This window comes from Tachypleus tridentatus, chromosome 1 (genome assembly GCF_004210375.1).
Source record: "Tachypleus tridentatus isolate NWPU-2018 chromosome 1, ASM421037v1, whole genome shotgun sequence".
Classification (NCBI taxonomy): domain Eukaryota; kingdom Metazoa; phylum Arthropoda; class Merostomata; order Xiphosura; family Limulidae; genus Tachypleus; species Tachypleus tridentatus.
In genome coordinates this window covers 98,125,520-98,151,644 of record NC_134825.1, presented here as the reverse complement: position 1 = coordinate 98,151,644, position 26,125 = coordinate 98,125,520, and the positions used below count along the sequence as shown (strand labels likewise).

Genomic DNA, 26,125 nt, shown 5'->3' with positions numbered 1-26,125 from the left:
TGTATTGGAAACACTGTACAAACCAAGAAATATCTCATGGACGTCAAGGTTCTTATCTACGTGTCGAACACATATTGCTTCCTGTTCGGCACTTGTAATATCCTGAGTGCCATTAACTATTAATGCAAAGATTTTACTTTGCTGCACTTCGTGTGCTATGTTCCTCAGTATTTGATGGCTGAACATCTCCATTATTTCATTCTAAGCCTGAGATGATGTGAATGTTGTTTTTTTTACAAGTAGGCCGTCAACTCAGGATCTTCCTCTTCCAGGAGCTTCATTAACTGCAGGAAGTTCCCCTCCGTATCAGTATGTCCACGTAATGCTAAACCTTGACGCAGTAAGAAACGTAAACTTCTGAATATTTTGGCTAGACTTCTTTTGCATTCTTTGTGCTGCTTCTTTTTTTCATCATATAGTTGGACAGTTACTGGAGTTACATCAAGTGAACCTTCTGGAGATATAGCGAATCTGTGCTGAGAGGAGGAATAGTGTTCGTTGAATTTCTGTTTTGCCTTTTTCCAGTTGCAAAAATCGGTGGATATGAAGGCATACTCCACTGGCCTCTCCAATTTCCCTATAAAAAGGCCTCTATTTTCCGCCTTGGCACAATTAAAACATATGACTTTTTGAGTCTGATTGTCGAAGTGCAGCCATGGGAACTTATCAAACCACTTGCCCTGGAAGTTGATATTTTGAGATTTGGCTTTCTGTTGTGGCATTAGTTGTGCGTCTGGATGATATGGCTTTCCACACTGTATCTGTGGAGTGTCAGATTTTTCATTACTGCACAAACTTGTTTCACAACTATCTGGTGGTTCATGATGTGCAATAGTTGCACAAGCATTTTCAGACTCGTCCTCTGATGAACATGGTATTTCCTCTGAATGGCAAGTTTCTATTTCTTTGTTTGAGATTGTTGGATTACCTGCATCTGCATTGTCACTTGTAGTACCAGTACCTGGCTTGCAGAATTGTCTAATATCGGAAACACGTTGTGATATAATGTCTGTAAGCAAGTCTATTAAATAAAAACACCTAAACAAAAACTAGCAATACAATTCAAGTAGAGGCTTCAGGTCGTTGAAATCGCTCCTTTTGTGTTCTAATTATACAAGAAAATACAATATTTTTACTATTTATGATAAGAGAATATGTTGTTCTTTTACCATAAAGCACCAGCACTTTATTTGAGGGCGGTGATAGTCTGAAATTTCATTGATTAATGAGGGCCACAATCACAGGTCTAATGAGCCCTGTTGTAAAATCGAGGCTTAGACTAAAGGGAGCGAAGGGGGGTGATGTAGGGCGCGTCCCGAACCTGTCTTTATCTGTGCACTAAACGTACACTATGGTCAGCGCTTCGGCAGCTAAGGAGAGTAAGGCGTTCGAAAATAAAATCGGCTAGACATGCATGAAAATAAATGGCGTTGGAAAACTGCACAATATACACATAAGATTAATGCAGCTACAAGCTACAAATGGCTTGCCAGATCTAGATCACAGGAGTTTAGGTTTAGGAGTAATATTTTCGAACTTCATGTTCTGTTCAATCTGTTGTGATGAAAATTTTAATTAATCTTACACTACATACAAAACGTAGGTAGATTCTATGATAGTGCTTGCAAGCCTTGCATGTATACTTGGACCTACTGACTGATACTTACGAACTATCGCTTAGATCGAAAAGCTTAGAAAAACGTCTATATTAAAGATGTGCATTTTGGCTACTGAAAAAGTAATGAATTTGCTTTGGATTGTGCAACATTGGCCATTATGTTAGCTAAGCCACTAGTTACTTCTGTTACTAATGCCATTTACCATCTCAGTTGAAAGTTGAACAAGTGAATGTCTATAATTACATGTTAGCCCAATACGAGCATACAGATAAAGAGTTGTTATAGCAAATGAAGCTAGCTTTTCAGACTGAAAACAATTTTGTGTATCACGTGTATCATCAAAATAGTTGGAAACAATTCATTAAAATATATCTATGGCACATCTTGGGACACTACTTGAATATTAGGTGGTATTACCCTCTTTTTCTGAAAATGCACATATGCGGTATATTGATTTCAGACACAATATGGCTGTCATTGGATGATTTATCCACAAAACTGCAATTTACCTGTTGCAAAAGCAAAACCAGCTGACAATTTCTGCAGTTGGCCCTTCTCTAAGACGAATCCAGTACAACTGCCAGTCAAGAATTCTAAGTAATCTTTATTCCAGAAAGAAAACTTAATACACGTACATTAAAGGAGGATTGTCAAGATTTTAAACCAAAAGATGTTTATAGTTTTCTTTTCTATATAGTGACTATTTAATAACTAAATTGTTATTAAACTGTTATTAACTTTTTTTTTATATACACTAATTGTATATAACCTGTAAAATTAAAACTAAAAAGTCAATATGTTAAGAAATGATTAAAATGCTAATAATATTATTGTGATGACACTTGCCATGGACAATGTGATAATTTAAAGATAAACACCTTGTTGTATCAGAACAATTATTTAAATGTAACGAAATTTGAGATTTACAGATTCTAATGCTTGGACAAATTTTCCTCAACTAATTTATGTTAAACGTTTAAAGAATATACGTTTGGTTTGTTGGGAAATTCTCACATAGCTACACAAGGGATATCTACGCTCGCAGTCTCTAATTTAGCAGTGAAAGACAACTACTTATTACAACGCACTGCCAACTCTTGGGTTACTCTTTTACCAAATAATACTAGGATTGATCGACATAATATAACGCCCTCACAGCTGAAAGAGAGAGCAGGTCTACTGGGAAAGGGATTCAAATCCGTCACTCACAAATTCGAGTTGAGCGCCTTAACCACTTGGCAATGATATACAAAAAATTTAGAACTCATTTCTAATATTGTTTTTTATTTTTCTTGATCAAAGGTAGTTTGGTGCATCTAGTATTTTGACATATGTGATCAATAGTTAACCACAAAAAGGCGGCATTTGTTCACTGACAGTTGTCTTTCTTCTCCCTAAGATGTCAATAACTGAACAAAATTTGAAATAACTATCTTAACGTAGTGATTACCAATACCATAACTAAATAAAGAGACCCAATTTTAGCATTTTGCCAATAAAAAGTTATTCAAAGATGGCAGAAGCAATAGTATATAGGTCTCGGGTTGTATTTATTACAATGGTTTGTAATAATTAATTGAAATCTATCTTAATTTTTCTCCCAAAATCTCACATAAACAATCGGTTATTGCTGATTTTACTTTCGTGAATATAGGCTGCAAGTACTCACTTGCAATTTTACCCATTCCAAATGTTAATTTATACTTTTGCTCTTACAGTTTCAATGCTTGGCTTATAATGTTGTTAGTCTAGCTACATGTGGTAAACAGCTTGATTAAAATAAGCTCTTCGATGATTTATTGTAATTATTGAAACCCCATTTTTAAAACTTGCTTAGTTTTATTTCAGAACCTCAGAATATCTTGTAGGTTATGTATGTGATGAACGTAACTCTAAGTTATAGCGACTGTAGCAAGCGCCAATGTAGATTATACTTAACATTTTATAAGTTGGTTGGATCAATGGTCAACATTCCATGGTTGAAAATATATATTTTATGACTATTACATAGATTAGAAATACGGTAAAATTTCTAGAACGTTTGCATGTGATTAGTTATAAAGAATTAAGTTTTGACACTTTTAAAGAGATTAGTTTCAGCATTGAAACTAACAATAAAAAATGCTTTGATATGTTTCATTTTTCGATATTTTGGTCAACCATGTACTAGAAATTTGTATCTTGATTTTAACAGAGTTTAATTTGAGGTTGTATATAGCAATATCTTACTTTTGGTTTTCATTTATTTAGACACAGTTTTTTGTTTTATATTTGTGTTTTTCTTATAGCAAAGTCACATCGGGCTATCTGCTGTGTTTACCGAGGGGAATCGAATTCCTGTTTTAGAGTTGTAAATCTGAAGAAGTTTTATTTTTCACTTTGCGGTAATTTCATAAAATTCACAAATAAACTACCTTAAGCTCTTCAGTACTATTTTTAATTTTTATTCTACGTTTGCGTCTTTGGGAATAAGATTTTTAGTTTTTGTGCAGGTTAATGTAGTCTCTCTGATCTCATAGCAACAAGATAGTCTGCTTTCATTTCGCAATTGTAATTACAATTCCTTAAATCTCCTGTTGTTGCAGTTATCAAATAGTTGAATGGCAGCTATGATTATACATGTCAGTGAAACATAAATCTATACCATGTATGTATATATATATATATAATAATTAAACAGTTGTTCACTGTATTTTTAATATTGAATAATGAAACTAAAGATATGTCAAAACGTTATATACGTGACTGAATTAACTAAGGATACTATATATATATATATATGTGTATATTTGATGAAGTAAAACAGACTCAAAACACCATACATTTGGTAGGTGTACTTTATTCCCCCCTCCAGCTGGTGGCTTAGTAGCAAGGCTGGACTTATAATGCTAAAAAATCTGCGTTCGATAACCGCAATGTGGAAGGCAAATGCATCTATTTATGTAAGCCTTGTGCTCATCAGCAAACAAACTTATGCTTGCTATTTTTAGTCTCAGGATAACAAAAGCGTATCATAATGCTTATTAAACAATTTGTTTTTCAAAATGTATATAATTATTTTCAACGTCTTTGAAAAAAAAAGTTGTATTATTTTCTCCAGGTTGGAACCAGATAATATCCGTCTGATGTTTATTGTTTGTTTGTTTTGAATTTCGCGCAAAGCTACTCGAGGGCTATCTGCGCTAGCCATCCCTAATTTAGCAGTGTAAGATTAGAGGGAAGGCAGCTAGTCATCACCACCCACCGCCAACTCTTGGGCTTCTCTTTTACCAACGAATTGTAGGATTGACCGTCACATTATAACGCCCCCCACGGTTGAAAGGGCGAGCATGTTTGGTGCGACCGGGATCTGAACCCGCGACCCTCGGATTACGAGTCGAACGCCTTAACATGCTTGGCCCCTAATGATTATAAAAAAATTCTGTATTTCTTTGTTTGTTGTTAAGCTTTAAGTTACACAAAGGGCTATCTCAGTACTTCTATCGCGGCTATTGAAACGATTTTATCGTTACAATAAATTATATGTAAAAAATATTTAAGCTTAAAATAACTGCATTTCTTTAAAATGAGTTCGCTAAAAATACTTTATTCAAAATTCTGTTTTTTGTACGAAATGTTTGCACCATTCGTTTGGAGGAGAGAATACGCAGTCTAACGATCAAGGCCTGGCATGGCCAAGCGCGTAAGGCGTGCGACTCGTAATTCGAGGGTCGCGGGTTCGCGCCCGAGTCGCGCTAAACATGCTCGCCCTCCCAGCCGTGGGGGCGTATAATGTTACGGTAAATCCCACTATTCGTTGGTAAAAGAGTAGCCCAAGAGTTGGTGGTGGCTGGTGATGACTAGCTGCCTTCCCTCTAGTCTTACACTGCTAAATTAGGGACGGCTAGCACAGATAGCCCTCGAGTAGCTTTGTGCGAAATTCCAAAAAACAAACAACAAACAAACTAACTAACGATCAAAAGACTGATCAGTGCAATACGTAATATTGGATATGTTTACATAATATTTTATTCTGTTAATACATATTTTGACTATCGTTTTTTTCTCACCAGGACAAGTTACTTTCGAAACAATGGCGGATTCTAATCTAGCATTCTTAGTTATGATAAATTTGTGAACTTTGTACTTATGCACGTTGTATGAGTTGCTACCTAGATTACCTTTTTTAGCAAAAGATTAGGAAAGCTGCAGTATTCGGGAATTGATAAAAGCTAGCGAATAATTCACCACAGTGTTTGTCCCACACGCTTCCGTGATACAGGTTTGTTAAGTTTAGTAGTTTTTTGTTTTTTTCCTGAAATTTTAGGCTTGGATTCTGGATCAGTCTATAAGAAATAGAAAGTTAGCCTTGTTTTAATATTTGTTTCGATGCTATTAAACATGTGAAAGGAACAGGAAAGTCGATTAGTTGATATGTATTCCAAATAGGCTTCATAAATTTATTAATATTAGTTTATGCCAACTTTATGCCAACACGGTTAAATTTTAATTTAACGAAGAAGTAATTTAGAAAACGATTTCATTAACTTAAAATGGTCGTTATGAATTTAGTTATGCCTAAGTTCTTTAACTTGGGTCTTTGTATAAAGTGTACTAGGAGTATGATTCCAGAAGTGGTAATAATAATGATAAATTATATGAATGTAACAGAGTTATTAAAGTGTTAGTATAGTAAATCATTATGGAGCTCTAGTTTTATAATTGATTACTAATGTTTATAGACTATATTATTACTAGTTATTTGAAGAAAAATTAGTCAGCAAAATTGATCAGGTTTTTTGTTTATGTGAAGGATTTAATAGATGATAAAACTAGAAAAGCACTAAGCAGAGTACTGAAAGTGAAAATGAAATGCATAAGTTATATGTGCAAACCTGTATCAATAGAACTGAATATTAAGATATTAAGTTATATCTTGGTTTTATAACTTATAAATGAGTTGTTAATTTCTTACTTTTCAGGATCTGAAAAGAGTAGTGAAATATAGGTACATGATTAAATATTAATAATGTTTGGTGTTTCTGTCATTGTTAATGTAATCAAAGTTTTTACTAAATTATATATTTAAAAATGGCTGGTACGGGTAGAGAAAGCACTATTAGAGGAGCAAACTCTGTGAAACTAACAACGACAGAAGGTTGAAACATTGTTTGCTCCTCTAATAGTGCTTTCTCTATTCATACCAGTCATTTTTAAATATATAATTTTCTCTTCAAGTGGATTTTCTCATCATCACGAGATTTTACTAAAGATTTGTAATTTAATCAACAGTTTATGCTTACAAGCATTCATAAAATATTTATTCTGAAATCTCAAATCGTACTATGTAATGTTTATGGTACGCTAATGTTTCAAATGTACATTAAAGTCTCATAGCAAAGCATATGAAATTTGTAATGTATATACTTATTCAACAGGTATGTTATAAATAAGACAGACAAGTTTAATTAAACACAAGTGAAAGCTATAGATTAGTTTATAAAGCTTTTTTGTTTTGTAAGAGATACTTTTGTGTATGTTTTATTTTTAATTTTTATTTGCATGTGAGTACTTATACTGTGTATTCTTACCTTTAGAAAACCTTTGGAGTATTGCACAAGAAGTTAATTAGTAAGTTTTTTTGTTCTTTTGTGAAATTTTCATGAAAATTTAGAATTTATTAAGGTATTTGTGTTGAGTTAGAAAGCAAAGATTAAATTATAAATGACATTTTTTCATGAAGGATAATTTGATGAGTAAGATCATATAGAGATTCTTTTGGAACAATTTTATTATTTATATAAATTACTTTTGACATTGATTAAGTCAGGTAGTAAGGGAAAGAGGTTTATTGAAATGAGTTAGGATACTTTTGTTTTATACTAAATGGTCAGAGAGCTACTCAAAGGAGATGAAATTAAAGTCTTATTAACCACTAATGCAAGAAATTACTAAGGTGAGAAACATTTGGAGAAGAGGCAATATTGCATAATTAAGTTTTTTTCTTTTCTCTATGTTGAGAAAATATAATTAATTTTATTTTCTAATTTTTAGGAATACAATGTTTGAGTTATGAGACAAGTAGTTGGGATAATGATTTGAAAGGTAATACTGAACAGCTAAGAAGTATGAAGAATTAATTGATAAATAACTTGCTTTTAATTCAAGAGTTAAAAGGGGAATAGATAATTTCTTGAAAATAAAGCATGAGTTGGAATTTTTACTTTTCCCTGAAGGACTAGGTGTGATCTCTTGTTTGTCTGTATATGTTATGCAGAGCGTACAGGAGAGTGCATGAAAAAGAAGTTAATTTCAAAATGATATATGAAAATTATCTATAAGAATGCAAGTAATTCATTTTAGTAGTGTTTAACATACAGAAATACAAAACTTTCACTTTAGGATCAGATTAACATTAAATTATAATAATATTTAAATTGGATTCTTGAAGTGTAATTTCTAAAACACATTTTATTAAAAAAATAGTATCAGTTATAACAAGAGCAAACAATAAAACTGTAAATTTATTTAGAGCAAGATTTCTTGTATGCAATTTATCTGGTGTGTTTTCAACAGTGAATCTTTGGCATTATATTAATACAGTATTTTTTAGCTTTTATGTTAGCAATCAGCACACATTATTTATTTTGATATTCTTCTCTTGCAGATCTGTTTTATCAAATGATGTATTATTTTGAAGTGTGTCTCCTGTGGACTGAAAAACAATTCCAAAAAGATGAGTTTGTAAAATTGCCTAATATGAAGCAAATTATGAAGATATATTTGAAAAATATTTCAATCCATACAGTTTTAGTGTTGTTATTGTGCTCCTTGATGAATGTGCAGTCTTGTAATGGTGATCATGAAAGTGAAAAAACAATTTACACAAACCATTTTGCTGTTCTGATACCAGGTGGAGTTGCTGTAGCTGATGCTGTAGCAGAAGAACATGGATTTGTAAATAAAGGACAGGTGAGTAGCCAGAGAATACTAAATATCTATGCATAAATTTGATATGAAATAATAGTTATTTCTATATTTGTATGAAAAATGTGAATAAAAAACTAGGAACTTGTACGAAAAAAGTAGACAAAAATTTCATAGTTGTTATTTAATATGTGTGTGAAAGATACTATAATTATAGGTGGTGCTTTTACAAAAATATTTATTTGTAAATACCTTTAGTAATAAGATAAATTATTTTTATGTCTGTTTTTTTAATTATTTAAAAATGGCTGGTATGGGTAGATAAAGCATTAATAGAGGAGTGAACACCACTGTTAAGTTTGCTCCTCTATTAGTGCTTTCTCTATCCATACCAGCCATTTTTAAATATATAATTTTCTCTGCAAGTGGGTTTTCTCATTATTACAGATTCTGTTGTTTTTTTTTTTTTAGCTATTATGTTTATAGGAAAAATAAAGTAGCAGATGGAGCATAGATTGTGGGGGTGTGATAAACCTGAAGAGTTCATTATTTTCAGAATAGTGTATTTAAGTTTTTAACAAGCTTGGTGATATTTGTAGAGTTTCTTTTTTGAGAAAAGGTTGGGGTTTAGTTTGGAGAATTAGAAGAGTTTTGAAATGGAAGAAGCAGGTTGAATGAGAATATTTAAAAAAAGTACTAAAATAAGTAGAAAATTAAGATTTCTATTGAGAGAGAAAATGAGTAAAGAAAAGTGTTAAATGTTGGAAGATCTTAATCTGTTGACTGACAAGTATTTCAGCTGCTACAATACAACTCTAATGCTTCTTTATTTTGTAACTTTTTTGTGATGCCATTTTGGATCGAAAGTGAAACAATTTGTAAGTAGGTCAAATGCATGTATGGTGCTGACATCTAGCATTGAAGTTAGGTGTTAGTGAGAATGAATTAACTTGTTCGTGGCACTGTGTTACAGATTGGCTTGGACGAGTTATCTCGTCTATGGCACTGAACAGGTTAAGCAGGGTGCAGGTAACTTTTCAGCTGGTTTGATCTTTGTCTGTTGCTGATGGTGGGGAAGGAAAAGATCTCAAGGAATTTATAGTAGGTGGATTCTTTATATAATGCTACTGAAAGACTTATTTGTGATAGTAGAACAAAGACTAATAATTCCAAAACATGCATACCTCTTCTACTGACGATGTAACTATTTCTCAATCACCAGGGTTTCCACTTTTTACCCATCTAAGCATGGAAAATGCTTGCTCCACTTTTTTATACTGCATTTGACAATTGTAAACAAATCTAATTTGGAAATTTCCCCATCATCTTCAGTGTGCTCTCTATCTAGGTACTGTATAAAAACATCTCATTCAGATAATGTCATCACTTTTTCTTGATAAAGCATTCAGCACTGGTTTCTATCAGCAGGAGTGTTTTGCTTATTTACTCTTTACATTGTGTCTTTGACTTTGAATGCAGTTGGCGTGCTAATAGTTATATTTTCATTTATATTTCTAAATTACTCAACAACAACAAAAAACATAGAGATGGGTATGAATTCCTCAGTTAATATTTCTACAACAGAGATGAACCAGACTTCTGTTCCATTTCTGCTATCTGGTGTTTTTCAACAGTCATGGGAGGTTTTATTCTCAGTTGAAGCTGCCTGTGATATGATCCATTCTACAGTGGAGATGTATGCAGACCAAGGTTGTCTCTTTGGAGTGTTCTGAGGTGGCTTTTGCAGATGATTTGGGAATAAATGGTGAGAATGTAGAACTGCTTTTTTGGCACCTTCTTTTACTAGGTTGGCCTCAACAGAGGATCATTTTGATCAGCCACATCCATCCTTTTTTATTTTTTTTTACAGTTGGTTACTTGGAGTTTTGAGGTTTTGCAGTCTCTGATATAGCAATCGACTCCTTCCTTGTTAGCAGAAAAGATGACAAGTGACTATTTTATTTTTCCCTCCTTTTCCTGATATTGCTGTTCATGCTGGGAGATTTGCTGCTCAGTTATGCAACAGAATGGATAAGCCTTGTCCCATACATTTATTGGATCAGCATACTTTAGCTTGTCACGGTCAGGAGAAAGTATATTTGGATTCTCAATGGATGGACTCACTTTTACATCATGTCCACCATTGTCTATTCAGCTGGTTGCCTTTTCACCTCCAACAGTTTCATGGTGAGTGGAGGTTCATTTCCAGGTTATAAGAGAGTTGTAAGTTAATTGATTCCAGGTTTTTATTCCTGTTTATTTGTTGTACCCATGAAAATTGGAGATTGGCATCCTATCCTCAGTCTGTCTTGGATTAATCAATTATTTGATCTTCTCGCTTTATAATGGAATCTTTTTTTCAATCTATATTGGCATTTTGAACCAGGGCTCTGGGTGACCAAGTTTGGTGTTACCAACACTAATCTTCGTATTTTCTTAGTGGAATCTTCCTGGAGGTTTCTAAGATTTGTGCACAAGGGTTAGGTGTTGAAGTTCAGAGCTCTGCCTTTTGGTCTTGTATCAACACCTTATGTTTTCTACAGAGTTGTTTTAGCCTTTTCTTGTCAGCTGCATTCCTTGGGCCTGTGTGCACATCATTATATGGATGACTGACTTCTTCTAGCTCTATTCCATCAATTAGCAGAACAACATTCTCAAATTCTCATTTCAAAAGCCACAAAAGTGGGCTTCCTTATCAGATTGAAGAAATCTATTTTTCATCGATGCAATACCTTGTTCATCTAATTGTGTTTTTCAACTATCACAAATCAAGCATAACCAACCCCTATCAGGCTTCAAGCCTTGGAAGGAGTTGTTAGACTTTTACTTATGTCTTCATCTTCTACTGCACAGATAGTTCTCTCTCTTTTGAGGATATAGGCATCCATTGAGCCTCTTATTCCTTTGGGAATAGCACATACAAGGCCCTTTCAGTGGTCACTGGGTGGCTAATGGATCATGCTTTCTAATCCTTTGAATCATCCTGTCTTATTGCAGAGGAACAACATCATTGATTGTGAATGGTGGTTGGATCAGAACAATGCTACTATTGGGGTAGCCATTCTGTCAGCTTGTCTCGAGATTCATCTGTTCACGGATGCATCTCTTCAGGAATTGATGCTTTTGCAATTCATTGGAATTTTCAACTACAGTTTTTTTGTTAACTAATACCTCATCCTCAAGCATTGGCAGTAGATGCATTCAGTCAGGACTGGACGGGTTTACATCTGTGTTTCTTTTGCTTGATTAAGCTATTTCACCAGGTTCTGACTATGATCCATACTCTTTCCTGTTGAGTTATTTTGGTTTCACCATATTGACCAGCTCAATTGTGGCTTGTGCTTTTTCAGTATCTGCAAAAATATTCACAACTACTTCTACATTGGCAGTCTATGTTGAGACAACCTCGATTAGATTGTCTCCACCTAGATGTTCAGAAACCCAGTCTTTATGCTTGGAAGTTGTGCATTCCTTTGTCTGACATGAGGGTTTAGCCCCTTATCTACAAGAGTCATTTTGTTTTTTTGTGAGGGCAAAATTACATTTATGAATTGAAGAAAATTATAGAAAGTTATCTTTTATTGGATTTCAGGTGGTGTTTTGTTTTTGTAAATAGTTGCATAACATTCAATTACCTTACTAAATAGTATTAATAAATGAAAATTGAAGGGAAATTTAATAAAATACAAAATTAAATTTGAGAATATAAGTAATTGCCTACCAAGAAAAAATATTTAACATTAAAAACATTTTTTTTCTTCCTCTTTAGTCCTGGTTCTGCAATCTATAATTAGTATCTGAACTTTTTTTTAGTCTGTTTTTTTATAAAACGGCATCTGGGCATGTTAAACATCAGTTGGAAAACGTTTGGCTAGTTCTAGTCAAAGGTGTCATTTTCAGTACTATGTTATTTCAGTCGCTGTATTTCATGTTTGACAAATCATAGAAGGTTGAACAAAGTGCATAACAAAACATTGTTCTCTGGATTTTATAGTGGATAGATTTAGGAAAGAAGTTGACTTCTGAATATTAGGGTTAAGATCTATCAAATGGTGGGTGCTTGGCCTTTTTGGGAATTAGGTTTAACACTTTGAACTGAAAGATTGATTTTTTGATTTTTTTTATTTAAATTAGCAGTTTTAAGTTCAATAATTTAGCGTAATTTTATATTTAGTTTATAAGAAAAATAAGATTCATTTAGAATGATTACTTTGTGTGATTTTTAGGTACTATTACATGATACATCATGTTACAAGAGCTTACCAAAGGATACAGACACCATAAATTCCAAATAAAATTACTTTACAGCACTTAAAAAATTGTTCCTTGTCACAACCACCATATGGATTGTATTGTTGTAATTTGTACACTGAGGTTTAGGTTTAAACCCTTTGCAAAATATCAGAATAAGTTTTTTGTATGTCAGTTAGACTGTTCCAATTATAAAGTAATAACAAAAGAAGTGTGGGTCTTACTATGAAGTAAAGATAGTAAGAAAAAAGAAGGAAAATTCAGTTGTGAGAAGGTGACTGCTGTCAAAAATGAAAAAGAAGAAAAAATAATGAAGAAAAAGGTCCTGTCACTTGGGGGTAAGTAAGATAAATAAACTTAACTCATGAAGCTGACATTCCAGCCCCCATTATGATGGTAAGGTACTAATAGATAACCCAGTAGACAAATCATACTTATGTAAAGGGTTCCAATCAGTTATCTAAACAAACTAGTATAACTCCCAACCATCACCCATTAAGTCTACTGTAACTACCAGTTTTCAGGCTCTAAACAAGTGTTTATATGCAATAAGGTGTTTATTTGCATGAAATCGTGCCATGTTGTTTAAATGACCTTATTAATATCTAAAAATAGTTATTAGAAACTTTCAGTAAAATTTCTTTAATTTTTACTCATTTTTATTTAATACATTTTTGTATTTACCATAGAATATTTAAATAATTTTAGTTAGTTTCTTTATTAAAGCCATTAAATATTAATTTTTGTGTCAGTATTTTGACTTTAATAATAATTTATTTTAATTTATTACAAATTCTACCAAATCTGAATAATTGTGAAGTTATGATACTCAAAACAGTAGAGTATAGTATGATACTATTAAGAGGGTAAACCATATATTGGAAAAGCAAAGTATTATCTTTTAAAAAAAATATTCAGGTTGATATTATTATCAATTATTTTACTTTCTAAATCTAGATAATGTGTCTCTACATCAGATATTGTAGTATTTTCAGTTTCTAATTCTACTGGATTAATAGTGTTGATAACATTTTTTATTTCAGGATTATTTGTCCTAATTAAATCATTTATACATTTGTAAGTTAAGGGAAAAATATCTGTGTTTATGTAATTTTTAATAAAACTATTCTTATAAAAATATAAATTTGCAGTACAACAATCGGTACCTGTCCTGTGAAAGTGGGTTTTCTCGGAGCACTCCCGTTTCCCCCCACATCCAAATCTCAGATACTGAATCTTTAGATCCCATCCAAGGCAATATTCTTGCCCGGCCCCAAATTGTGCCGTTTAAGTTGATGTCTCGCCGGACTACGGGCTTTGGCCTGGCCTGCTTCCCTTGTGCTACCTTTGTCTCGCTCCCCTTTTTCTCTCATTATTTTCATAATGCCCCGTCCCACTTCATCACCTTAAACAAGTCAAATAAAATTACAAGAAAACTTCCATGTAAAAGTAAATAATCTTTCATGAGTGGGGACGAAGAGGAACCACAACATTCCTGACCACCCCTGTTGGAGAGAGAATTCCTCAGACCTCTCTCTCTCTAAACGTAACCCCTGCCAAATTTGTTTGCAGTTTGTAATACAACTAGAATAGTTAGCTTCCATTGGAATTCCTACTGTTTAAAAACCTGGTTATTGAAAAATATATAATTATTATAAATGCAGAAACTTAGTATATTTTTATATTTTTGGAGCTAATTTTATTTCTTCCAGTACTGTGAAAGGACAATAGAATTGTTCTATTAATGAATTTATGACAAGAATGACATCTTTTAATGGAATTATGGTGAACAGTATGGTGAAATCAAGTGTTTGAATATTCTTTACTTGTTCACAAATTCTTAGACATTCTAAAATGGCTTACTTATTTTTTTGATATCCAAAAAGTATGTCTCTTATTTTTAATTTTATCAGATAAAATATTAAGTAATTTAATTAATATAATGATCAATTTTTTTGATAACTGTTTTCATTGAACTAGAAATAAATCTGAATTTAATCCAAAATTTATGTAGTTTAGGAATAGCATATAGAAGAGGAAAATCTGCACAAGAATTTGGTTTAGGATAAAGTTTTTTATAGGCTTTAATGAAATTATTAATTACTGTATCTGTAGATTGGTTAATAAGTTTCAATGTTTGTGTGCTGTTGATTTCTTTTGTCATAATTAATGCTTAAATCTTTGTACAAAATTATAGTTAGCTTTATCAATGGAAAGTATAACATTTTTGTAATTCTTCAATCTGATTTTTTAACTGATGGAACAATAAATCTGTGTGGTATTTCATTAATTTTTATGGGATAATTTAAATTAATTTTTTTAAATACACAAAACTTCCATTCCAAAAACCATCTATATGGATGAGATGTAATACAATTAAGTTTCAAAATATACTCATCATTATTGTTTTCAGTAGATTTTAGAATATTTTGCTCATTACATTTTGTGGCTACTCTGTATTTAGATCATTTTTTAAGTATTTGACATAATAGTTTCTTTTAAAATTTTGAAATTATCAGTGACAATATGTTTATGAATGGTATCAGTTAATATCAACTATTTTCACACTTACAAGGTAAGTTGTTAACTTTATCTACATTTAAATTAGTTAAAAACATATAATTATATAATAGAGGACCAATTGGAATGTTGTATTTATAACTAACGAGAGGCTTCAAGTTTTTACAAGGAACGATATTATTTTTATAGATTGATGAATAAGTTTAGAAATCTGCAAGGCATTGAATACTTTGTTTAAAATTAATTACCAAATATGAAGGTTTAACTTGCATTTTCTGTTTTTCAGTTCTTAATAAATCATTGACTTTTAATTGATATTTTATAACATCAACAAGTATCTGCAATGTCTGATTGTTTCAAAAATTGAATTTTTTTATTAATTAATGCTCTTATTTTAAGAAGATTAAGTTGATAAATCATTTTTGAAAAATAATTTATGTAAACTAATACCAGAATAAAAAATATCTAAGTTACCACAAAATTCTGAAAAATCAACTCATTTTAATTAATTGTTTTGTTTACCTCTTATTTTATTATTTTTATGAAAAGAGTTATCTGTAAAGAAAAATTTAGCAATACAGCTATTATTACTCAAATTCAAAGCAGTAGAGTTTATTAGCCAAAAATTACTCAAAAAATGATTGGTACAATGCATACAATTTTGAACATGGATCAATTTACTTTAAAACTGAAAAAAAGGTAATAGGATAGGAAAAGATTTATGCATGAACATACATAAGTTTTCAAACCCACCTATCAAAATACTCATTTGTTAATGATTGGTCAGTAATTTACCCTAAAGGAAACTGATTTGTATAGGTACTGCTTTAGTATTACTTGAAATTACTAGTGCATGCTTAACCCTTTCACATCGGGTGTGTGAAAATGTGTATCTCGTGATCTTTTACAGATTTATATTTAAAATCTAATTCAACATGTTGGCCCACTTGGCTGTTCTGTCTTCTAAACTGAATTATAATAACTAAGGTTTTTTATTTTTTAAAGTAATCTGTTATCATTTATATATTTCACATTTTTCTTGAACTTGCTTAAATTTATTGCCTCTACAACATCCAAAGACAACCCATTCCAAAAGTCTCTTAGAAAGATGAAACTGTTTCAGTTGAAGATGTCTTGTATCTTACTAAAATTTATATTTAAATATAAATGTTAAATTGAAACAAGATGATGCATTAACACAGTCAAAGACCCTTCACAATCTTAAACCCCTCAATCAAATTCCCCTTAATTCTTTTTTTCAAGAGAAAAGAGTTTGAGAGATTTCACCCTCTCCTCATATTACAACCATTTCATTTCAGGAACCTTTATAGTAACCCTTCTTTGAACTCTTTTTTAACATTTTAGTGTCTTTCCTTTGGTAAGGAGCCTGTGACTGAACACTGTATTCCAAATGTGGCCTAATTATACTTTTTATTCAAATTATGATAACCCACATTCTGTTTATTTTCTTAAGTCACTAAATGATCAAAATCCTTTTGTAATTCAGCAGCATTCTCTTCACAGCTAGCAACATCTAGTATCTTAGTACTTGTAAATATAAGTAATTTATTGACTATTCCTTCATCTGTGTCATTGATTTAAGTAAAAAAAAAAGAAAAAAAGAGCAGAGGTTCTAAGACTGAACTCTGAGGTACTCCACTTGTGACAGTAATCCAGTTTGATTGAACTCCATTTGTAACAACCCTCTGCTTTCTTCCATCCAGCCACTTTTCTGTCCAGTTTGCTAACTTATTTGTCACACCTATAGAGAAGTTTTTTTTGCAAGCCTTTTATGTGACACATTGTCATATACTTTCCAAAAAACCAGATATGTTAAATCTGTACCCTTTCCCTCATCTACATAAGCAGCAATCATTTCAAAGAATGTCAACAGATTTGTAAGGCAAGACTTTCCCTAAGTGAAATCATGTTGACTATCCAATGAAATTCTAAACTTTGTTAAATGAATTTGCAAATTTGTGAAAACTTTTCCCGTAGCCAATGGGTCTTTAATTGCTGGGATAATTTTTATCATCTCTCTTGAAAAGAGAAGTTACATTAGCTAGCATGCAGTCCTTTGGTACCTTCCCACTATTCAAGTACTGACAAAAAATAGTAGTAAAAGTGGATCACATATCCAGTCTTTATCATCCTTCAAAACCCTTCGGGAAATACTGTCTGACTCAGGAACCTTATCATTTTTTAAACTTCCCAATTGTTTCTTAACCAGCTCAGAATTAATGTAGTCAAAACATATCACAATTAGAAATAGGTATCCATGAGCAGGGTTTGAATATTGTAAATGTGAAAATAATATTTAATAAATAAGTATTAGTCATTAGGATATTTACAGACACTGAACCTGACTAAGATCATCTCATATTGACTTATCAATGAAATTGCTGTAGCTTCAAACATATATAATGTAACAGTCAAACATAAATGAAAAGAGCCTCTGAAGAAAGTATAAAAGGCTTCTCAGAACATTCCATTGAATTCTTTTTGACAATGCTAAAGATCTTCCAAGAAGCAACTTTCCCTCAAAACCATAAACAACTTATTTAGCCATTGTGGTTACTCTATAAAGATGTGAAAAATTTAATTCATGCTCTCTGCAATCAAAAATACACTAACAGCAATTTTTACAGTAGACAAGTTCTGATTTTAATTATTACAATGTATGTTTTGACCTGTAGTATTTGGGTCATTGTAAAGTTCATCACTAATAATTAATTTCCTTATTGTTTGTTGCTTCCAAAACTGTGCTGCATTGGTAAATGATCAAGCTACTCAATGTGACAATTAAAGATGGCAATTTACTTGCAGAAAAATTTAAAAAACAACAAGGAAAATGCTTGAAAGTTAAGAAAATGAATAATATATTCTAAATGTGTGATAGTTCCCCAGGAAATTTAAAGTTTTTTTTTTTAGATTGGGAGAAAAGTTCTAAAAAAAGTAAACATACATTGTTCAGGTACAAAAATCCTTGGATCTACTAAGAACTAAACATTTTAGCATTTAAAAAAAAATTCTTCATGAAGTACAGAAAATAAATGTCAGAAAATTACAAAATACTGATTCTTAAATCTTTTTTGACAAGCTGATGTACTTGTTCTTTCTTTGGGTTATTAACTCAAAAATATGGGAGGAGGGGTTGGATTCTTTGATAAATAATGTAAAAATCCTAATTTTCACACAATTCGTTTGTAACATAACATATTCTGGTATTTGTTATTACCTCACCAAACATTTTATAAAAGATCTTGCTATATTTTCACATGAAAACATGGTGTACACTGTGTAATTGTCATGGTGACTTTGTATGAAGAGGTAGCAGCTAATGTGTTGATAAGAGTACTTTCCGTTACCTGCTTTCAACAATCACTTTTTGACGTCCTTATTTGTCTTACTTTATTAATGAATTGATGATCATTGGCCACAAAAATGTCTTGTGGAATGAAGTTGTAAGGTCACAGATCAATATAAAAAGTGGGTATAATTCAGGAAATGACTGTTTATGTCAGTGTTCTGGTGGCTGTTGTTATATCATCTGAGTTCAGGTATATTTGCAATAGTAATGGCCATTTGTTTCCTTGTGTTTCTCCACAGAGAATTGCTAGTGTGTGTGTTGTGTTATAGAAAATTTAATGTGTTTATTGTCTTACAGCAAAACAACATCAATCTGCCATGTTCACCAGGGTAATTGAACCCTGATTTTAGAATTATAAACCCAAGGACTTACTGCTGTCCCACCAGAGAACAGAAAATTTAATAATTTTATTTTGTGTAAGAATGTATCTTTATATATGGACATAGCGAACTTTAAAAACTTATGTCAAAAATAATAAATGATCAGTAACAGCATAATGGGGTGGAAGGGTTGTAAATACCTCATTAACATGCTCCTTGTTCCAGACTTTCATCCTATGAAGAATGGCTCAGCAACCTAGGAAAAGTTCAATAAAAGACAGGCAGACAGATGTATAGATTTTTGTGCTTAAAATATGTATAATATATATATATGGTTTAAAATTTTTTGAAATAGACTTAGAATTCTTGTTTTAGTTTGGTTTTTGAAATTTGAAAAATCATCAATTACAATTATGTGGCTGACAAAAATTTGGGAAACGTGATGATAAACAAATATGAAAAGTTAGAGGGAAAACTTATAATGTATATTAAAATCTTGTTATGAATACAGTCAAGTTGAATGTGCTGGCAATTTCGAAACAGGGCTTACATTAGCACCTTCATTAAGAATGTCATGTAACAAGTAAGTTAACAGTTAAATACCACAATCCTGTACTAGCTTTAGATTTTTTTTAGATTTTAGAATATATATCTTCTTTGTACAGTGCTTTTATCTCTAGTTGCTTAAATTTTTCTAAAATATACATTTTCAACATAAATAAAATTTAACAAGCAGTCACTGACTCAGTAGCAGAAAGTATGATTAGTTTGGTAGGTGGTGAGGTATTTGATCAGATACAGCAATCCAGGAGCCTATGTTTTCTTTATTTGAGGAGTCATTAAGGTGTTTCTGCTCTTCCAAAATGGACCACTCACACACCATGGTCATGCTATTTTGCCATTATTTTAGCACATCTCTCTCCGCTTGTTTTGGTGGTATTCTTGCACTTTACTTAGAAAAAGCCTTTGTATTCTCTGTTCCTTACTTAGCTTGAATATTTCACCTCATTCTTGTTGTCAAGATTCTCACTTTGCTGAATTGCCTTTGTTTTATTCTCCATTTGAGGGGAAAGTCATCTGATACATTCTAAAATTTACTGTTCCTGTACACAGATATAATTATCTTTAGGCCCTTTACATTATCTCTTCTGTTGAAGATTATCTGACCTTTCTTATGGCTAAATTTTTGGGCAACTGATGTTCCATCATAACTGCACCCAGTCCCTCTACACTCTTAGTACCTTGGACATTTTGCTATTTTATATTTGCAGGTTAGCTTTGAATTTGACCTATTTTCCATCTCAACAAGAAAACAAAAACTCAGAAATTCTGACTCATTGTCACGGTAGTTCCAGGCAGGTTTCACAAAAAGTTCATGAATTATGAGTGTTTCTTAAATAGTGTACTAAACTAGGGTAAAACAAAATCTCCCAACTTTTGTTTTTGATTTACATCAATTATATTGGGGAAGGAATGGTCACTAAGTTCTTTACATTTGTTGATAAAGTTATGAGTGTTGCTGGCTGTGAAGAGGATGCTGTTACTCTAGAAAGGGACTTAGATTGTTAGGTAAGTAAGTGAATAAATGACAAATGACTTTTGGTTATAATAATTGCTAGGTAATGCACATAGGATATCACAGTTTGAATTATATTTACAGTTTTGATGGGAATAATCTTAACAGTTTAGGGAAGAAGAGGATCTTGGTTTTCTGTTCAATTGATCTGTAGTTTTGATTTTGGATTCCTTAATTTAGAATGGATATTGAGTTGTTGAAAAGGGCTCAGAGGAAGGCTATTAGAATGATATCTGAAATGCAAATGTTGCCATGCAACAATAGTCTAAGGTCTCCAAAGTTTTCTTTTGAGGAAAAGAAGAGTTTGAGAATATCTGGCTGAGATTCTGAAGATTGTTAAGATAATTAATAGTATAGATTCATCAATTTTTTTTGTACTTGATGAGAGTGATAAGATTATGGGGGACAAGTGTAAATTTTGTCAGTCATCTTCAGCTGAAAAAGTTTGATTTTTCTAACAGTATGATTTGCTCTTTGAATGTATTTTCTTCAAATGTGGTGGATGCAGTTAATTTAAAAAAAGGCTTGATAAATATTTGAGTAATTAGGACTGACTTTGAGTGATTTATTTTAATTTTAATTTTGTATTGTAAAGGAGATGGTCTAGATGGACCAACAGGTCTCTTTTTGTCTTTAAATTATATGTGTATGTTAACCATTTTTATACTTTGTTTTTATGTTTTTTATTGGTCTTAAATAATTTCTAGTTTTATTTTGTGAAACAAAAACTAGAATGTTATTCCATTTTGAAATTGTTTTTCCTTCAATGTTTTTACAAAACTATTATTTTATTTTTTAGAAACACATTATTTTTGTTTTTGAAATAAATAAGATAATTTACCTTTAAATAAATTGTGCTACAAGTGTAGTCTGCAATATTTGTATTTTTATTATTTCTCATGGTGGTTTTATGTATTAAGATGTTAAAATGTTTTATGAAAGTAAGCACAATATGTTTTTAGGTATAAATGATGATGGATATTTAAACAAGAAGGCTGGTGAATAATCAAGAATAATCTTTGGTTTCTTGCAGATTGGTAGTCTGACTGATTATTATTTGCTTGAACATCAGCATATAGCAAAAAGATCTCTAGAATTTAATCATCCCCACTATAGGCAAATTAGTTCAAATTCTAAGGTAAGGTAAGAATCTAAAATTCTCCATTGTTCTTGCATGTTTTATTTTTCTATGCATACTCAGGAATTTAGATATTTTGGTAGAAAGATTTAGAAAAAAATGACTTTTAAACTCCACATGTATAAGGATATTAACCCTGGGGAAGCTGCAAAGGTGAAACATTGGTTTAAATAAAAAAAAATTACCTACATATCTGGAGTGTAATGGTCAGTTTTCCTAATCTATTTTTCTAATTGTAAAAAAAAGCAATTGTTTTTTTGCTGCTTTAACCTGTATTTCTTCATTTTGATTTGAGCTTGTGTATTTTTTACATTGGTTTTTCCTACAAATCTGTTACCTACATTAAAAGTTTGTTTTTTGTATTGTACTGATAAATTATTTCAGTGCCAGTCCACATTATTTTTAATGCTAATTACAGAATTAGCACTGAAAATTAATAAATTGTCTTATCAAGTTAATCCACCTGTTGCTGATAAATTTTGTTTGTTATAATAGAAATTATATTCCAAAACATGATGATGAGAAACCCACTTGAAGTAAAAATGAATTTTATAGATAGCTGATATGGGTATTAAAATTTTAATTCAAATTAAGTACATAAAATATTTTGACCTTCTTAGGTCATCTTCAAATTTAAAAAAAAAGTTTGCAGCTGACCATTACTGGGCATATACTAGCTGTCTTAAGAATGTATGTTCCAAAAGTTACTTACCTTCCACTGACAATATAGCTATTCTTTGACATTGGCTTTGCCTATTTAAACATTGGGCTTGTATACTCCAGTCTTTTATACCCTACTTAAATGACCTGGACAATATTTTATTTGCAGATTCTTCCACCCTTATCAAAGTGCCCTCTATCCTTGTACCAGGACATTTTGATTTGTGTATATAAACACCTCATTTATTTAATGTAAACATTTTTTATTTACAGTGTTGTCCACAGTTTTTGCTGATGAAGTGTTGCAAGTAATTTCCTTATGGATAGTGATTTTCATACAGCCTTGTGAATTTCAATATAATTATAATTTCCAAATTAAAAAAAAGAATTAATTGGATGTGACATTTGTGGGTTTAAATTTCCATATTACTTTTGTCAATAAATTGGCTAATCCAGTTTCTTGTTCTCCTCTTTTGTTATCTAGCATCTCTCTATGGTTGGGGGAGGGCATTTTAAGTTGGAGCTTTCCATATTTTTATCCACTGAGAGATGGAGAAGTTCCTTTTGTCTGGGGCATTCTCTCCTGGGATTTATGAATTTACTTTTTTATTCTGAGGAGATTTTGTATTCTATTTTCTAATGCCTTTTCTTCCTAAGTTGGCTTCTCACTGATTCAGTTTGGATCCACCTCCTGCTTCTTTGCTTTTATTAATCATTTTGATTTCTTAGATTTTGGGGATTTTCTTTGTTTCCTTTGAGTCTACTCCTCCCTTGTTGGTGAAAGGATGGGAACATTTAGTTTATTCCTCCTTCTTGATTCTTCTAGTTCAGGCTGGGAGATTTACTGTTTTATTATGTGACAAAATAGATAAGACCTGCCTGTGTGTTTACCTTGGTTTTTCACCTTCTGGTGGAAGTTTTTTTTTTTTGGTTGCTGGTATGTTTATGTCATAAGGTGGAGTAATTGTCGTGTTTGTAGGACTTTTTCACCTTAGGTCCTATTATATCCTGATAGGTCCTTTCTTTCTAAGTCTATGGGAACTAGGGAAGAGGATATATCTGTTTTTGCAATTCTTTTGCCATCTATTTTTCACTTCTGCAGTTGGTTATAATCTGGTAATTTGTTTTGGCCTTTCAGGCTTGGAAGTGTTATGCAACTTGCTTTACATCCTTTTGTGGTGATTGTCTTGACTGTGTATACATTGGGAACCTTCAGTTTCCCTTGATTTTCCCCATTACCTTGGAGGTGGATTCTTAAATATCTCTTTTGCATATTTGGTCTTTATAGGTGGGTATCATCTGAATTAAATCTTAGAATACTTAACACATTTTTCTTTTGCTGAACATTTTATGGGCCAATATGTAGATGCCACCCAGTGATTTTCTCTTGTATTCTTTACATGCTCGGGCAGCTTCTTGGAATTTTCCCTTATCCCATGGCCAGTTTTAACATATGCTGGATTATGAGGAGGAGAGGGTAATCTTGCCTCTTGATTTTCTAGGATCCTTTACATCTTGCCCAGACTAGTGTGATTATCTCAGTCCAGTTACATGATAGCAACCAATTTGATTCTTCTTACTACTGGTTGCAATAGGCTCTGTGAAAGTGAGTGTTCCATAAGATGATTTAGGAACTTACCAGCTGGTATTACCATATTATTGTAGATTGCCACTCATGGACTCTCATGAGTAAAGCTAAAGGGGATTCTGCCTGATCCTACTGATCATCAGTTTTTATGAATTGGGGTCAGTTTACCCTGAAAAATGTAGGGAACTTGGTTCACCTATTGCACTGTTCCCAGAGCACTGTTCTTTAGGACTCTCCAATGTGCTTTACTTCCCAGACTCTACTAGTGGAACTAGAGAGTTGTTACCACACCTGGTTTACAATCACTGGATTGGTGGACATAAGCTTTTTTTCCTGAGTTTTAGAGTATGTTCCTTCACTCTTGGAGAAGAGGGCTAAGTTGGGGTCTTTCTACTCAGGTCCTTGAATTTTTTTCCCAAATGTCTGTAGGAGTGCCACCAGCCTTCATGGGAGCCTACTTGTAATTTCTGTTCAGATTGACAATAATTTATCCAGTTGAGGTTTGTATGGACTTTCTTTTTGATCAGTGTTGTTTACAGAAGGAAGTCCACTATCTCTTCATGATTCCAAACACAAAGTGGTTCCATTCTGGGCCTTTGGTTGAGCATAGGTTCCACGTTCTCTCCATAATTAAAGGGACAAGTGGAATACTCCTTGCTCACTTGATTGGGAAATGGGGATGAATGTTCATAATTCCGAACCAGATGAGTTCTATTCTTTGTTTGAGTACAGCATACATGATCCCATCATTCCCAGCCTCGGTTGTTGCCTATCGGACTTTGTTAGGTGGAAGAGGATGTTTATCCATTTCATTGTTGCTTACTTTCTTATTATGATTCCAGTGGTGTGAAACACATCACTCTATGGCTTCAGGTTAGTTTCCAGTCAAAAATGTAACGTTGTGGTCCAACAGCTGTAGCCACCAACAAGGGATATAGAGACTGAAGCTTTTAATTCCAACCCTGAGTTGTAGAACTTTGGATATCTGGTTGAGGCCAGCCTGTAATGATGATTACTCATGTACTATTCCATCCTTGATACAGGAACTAGGTTCTGGATGAAGAGCATATCTTTTCTAGATGTAATGTGGTTTCCCTCACTTGTGTACCACTTTTACCTTGGTATGCCACTTTTCTTTGCAGATGATTTCTGTATGGATCATAACTGCAATGACCTTTCCATCTCCTCAGTATGGAATTCTAGCAGTATTATCAGCAGATGGTGTATTTTGGAAGTTAACATTTTTATAAACTGAAAATGTGTTTCCAATAATACTTATCTCCACTGACACTCTCCTGTCCTGCTTCCACACTAAGGGCTGGTGTAATTCTTGAAGAAGTGATTGCATTATCTAAGTGAGGTGCATATATACAGTATCAGGATAGAGGTGCATTGATGAAGGTGGTGAAATTTGCAAATTAGTTATTGCCACAGGCATTTAAGTTGGATATAAAAGACTGGGGCATGTGAGATCAATGCTTAGATAGGTAGATAGGCAAAACCAGTGCTGAAGAACAGCTATATTGTCAGCGAAGGTAAATATTATTGGAAATACATTTTCAGTTTAGGAAAATATTAACTTACATTGTACATGTTTAACATAACGTAAATTGTTTTCAGTAACATTTGTTAAACCATCCTAATACACTGATTTTGATAGTAATATATATTTTGGATGAGATTGTGAATTATGATGAAAACTACATTTACTCTTGATATTTTTATTTTTGCTGTTGGTTAAATGTTCATTGAAATATAAACAGGCATTCCATTTATTCACTTTTGGTGGTGTTATTTTTCTCACTTATACCACACTATTCATTATCTGTTATACAGGTCATCTGTACAATGTTACAAATGACATTGTTTAAGGGTATTAGTGTTTTTTAATAAGTAATTTGAATGCTTAGAAGTTGGTTAATTTTAATAACAAATAATAAAGTATTAGTTGAACAGAATTAAGATACTAGTGAACCCCAAAAATGTTGAACATCATTCTTTTAATTTAGCTTGGTTATTAAAGAGAAGTTAATCATCATTTTTATTAATCTGCAAAATAGGCTTTAGAATCTTAATATTCAGGAATTTCATTATTTGAGTGTTGTAGAGAAGAAAAAATATTTTTATTTTTAATAAAATTGTGCAATTAAAATAAAATTTAAAGCTTTCAATGTTAA

General features: G+C 32.1%; 1 protein-coding gene across 2 annotated transcripts in view; it reads left to right on the top strand.

The window, feature by feature from the left end:
- Positions 1–5,669: 5,669 nt before the first annotated feature.
- LOC143256628 (furin-1-like) overlaps positions 5,670–26,125 on the top strand; it is a 145,006-nt gene continuing 124,550 nt past the window's right edge. For both annotated transcript variants that reach the window (XM_076514100.1, XM_076514090.1), the window contains exons 1-4: positions 5,670–5,880; positions 7,196–7,229; positions 8,266–8,570; positions 21,596–21,700. In XM_076514100.1, the coding sequence (XP_076370215.1) occupies positions 8,280–8,570; positions 21,596–21,700 (396 nt within the window). In that variant the 5' untranslated portion in view covers positions 5,670–5,880; positions 7,196–7,229; positions 8,266–8,279. The remainder of the gene's footprint in view (positions 5,881–7,195; positions 7,230–8,265; positions 8,571–21,595; positions 21,701–26,125) is intronic.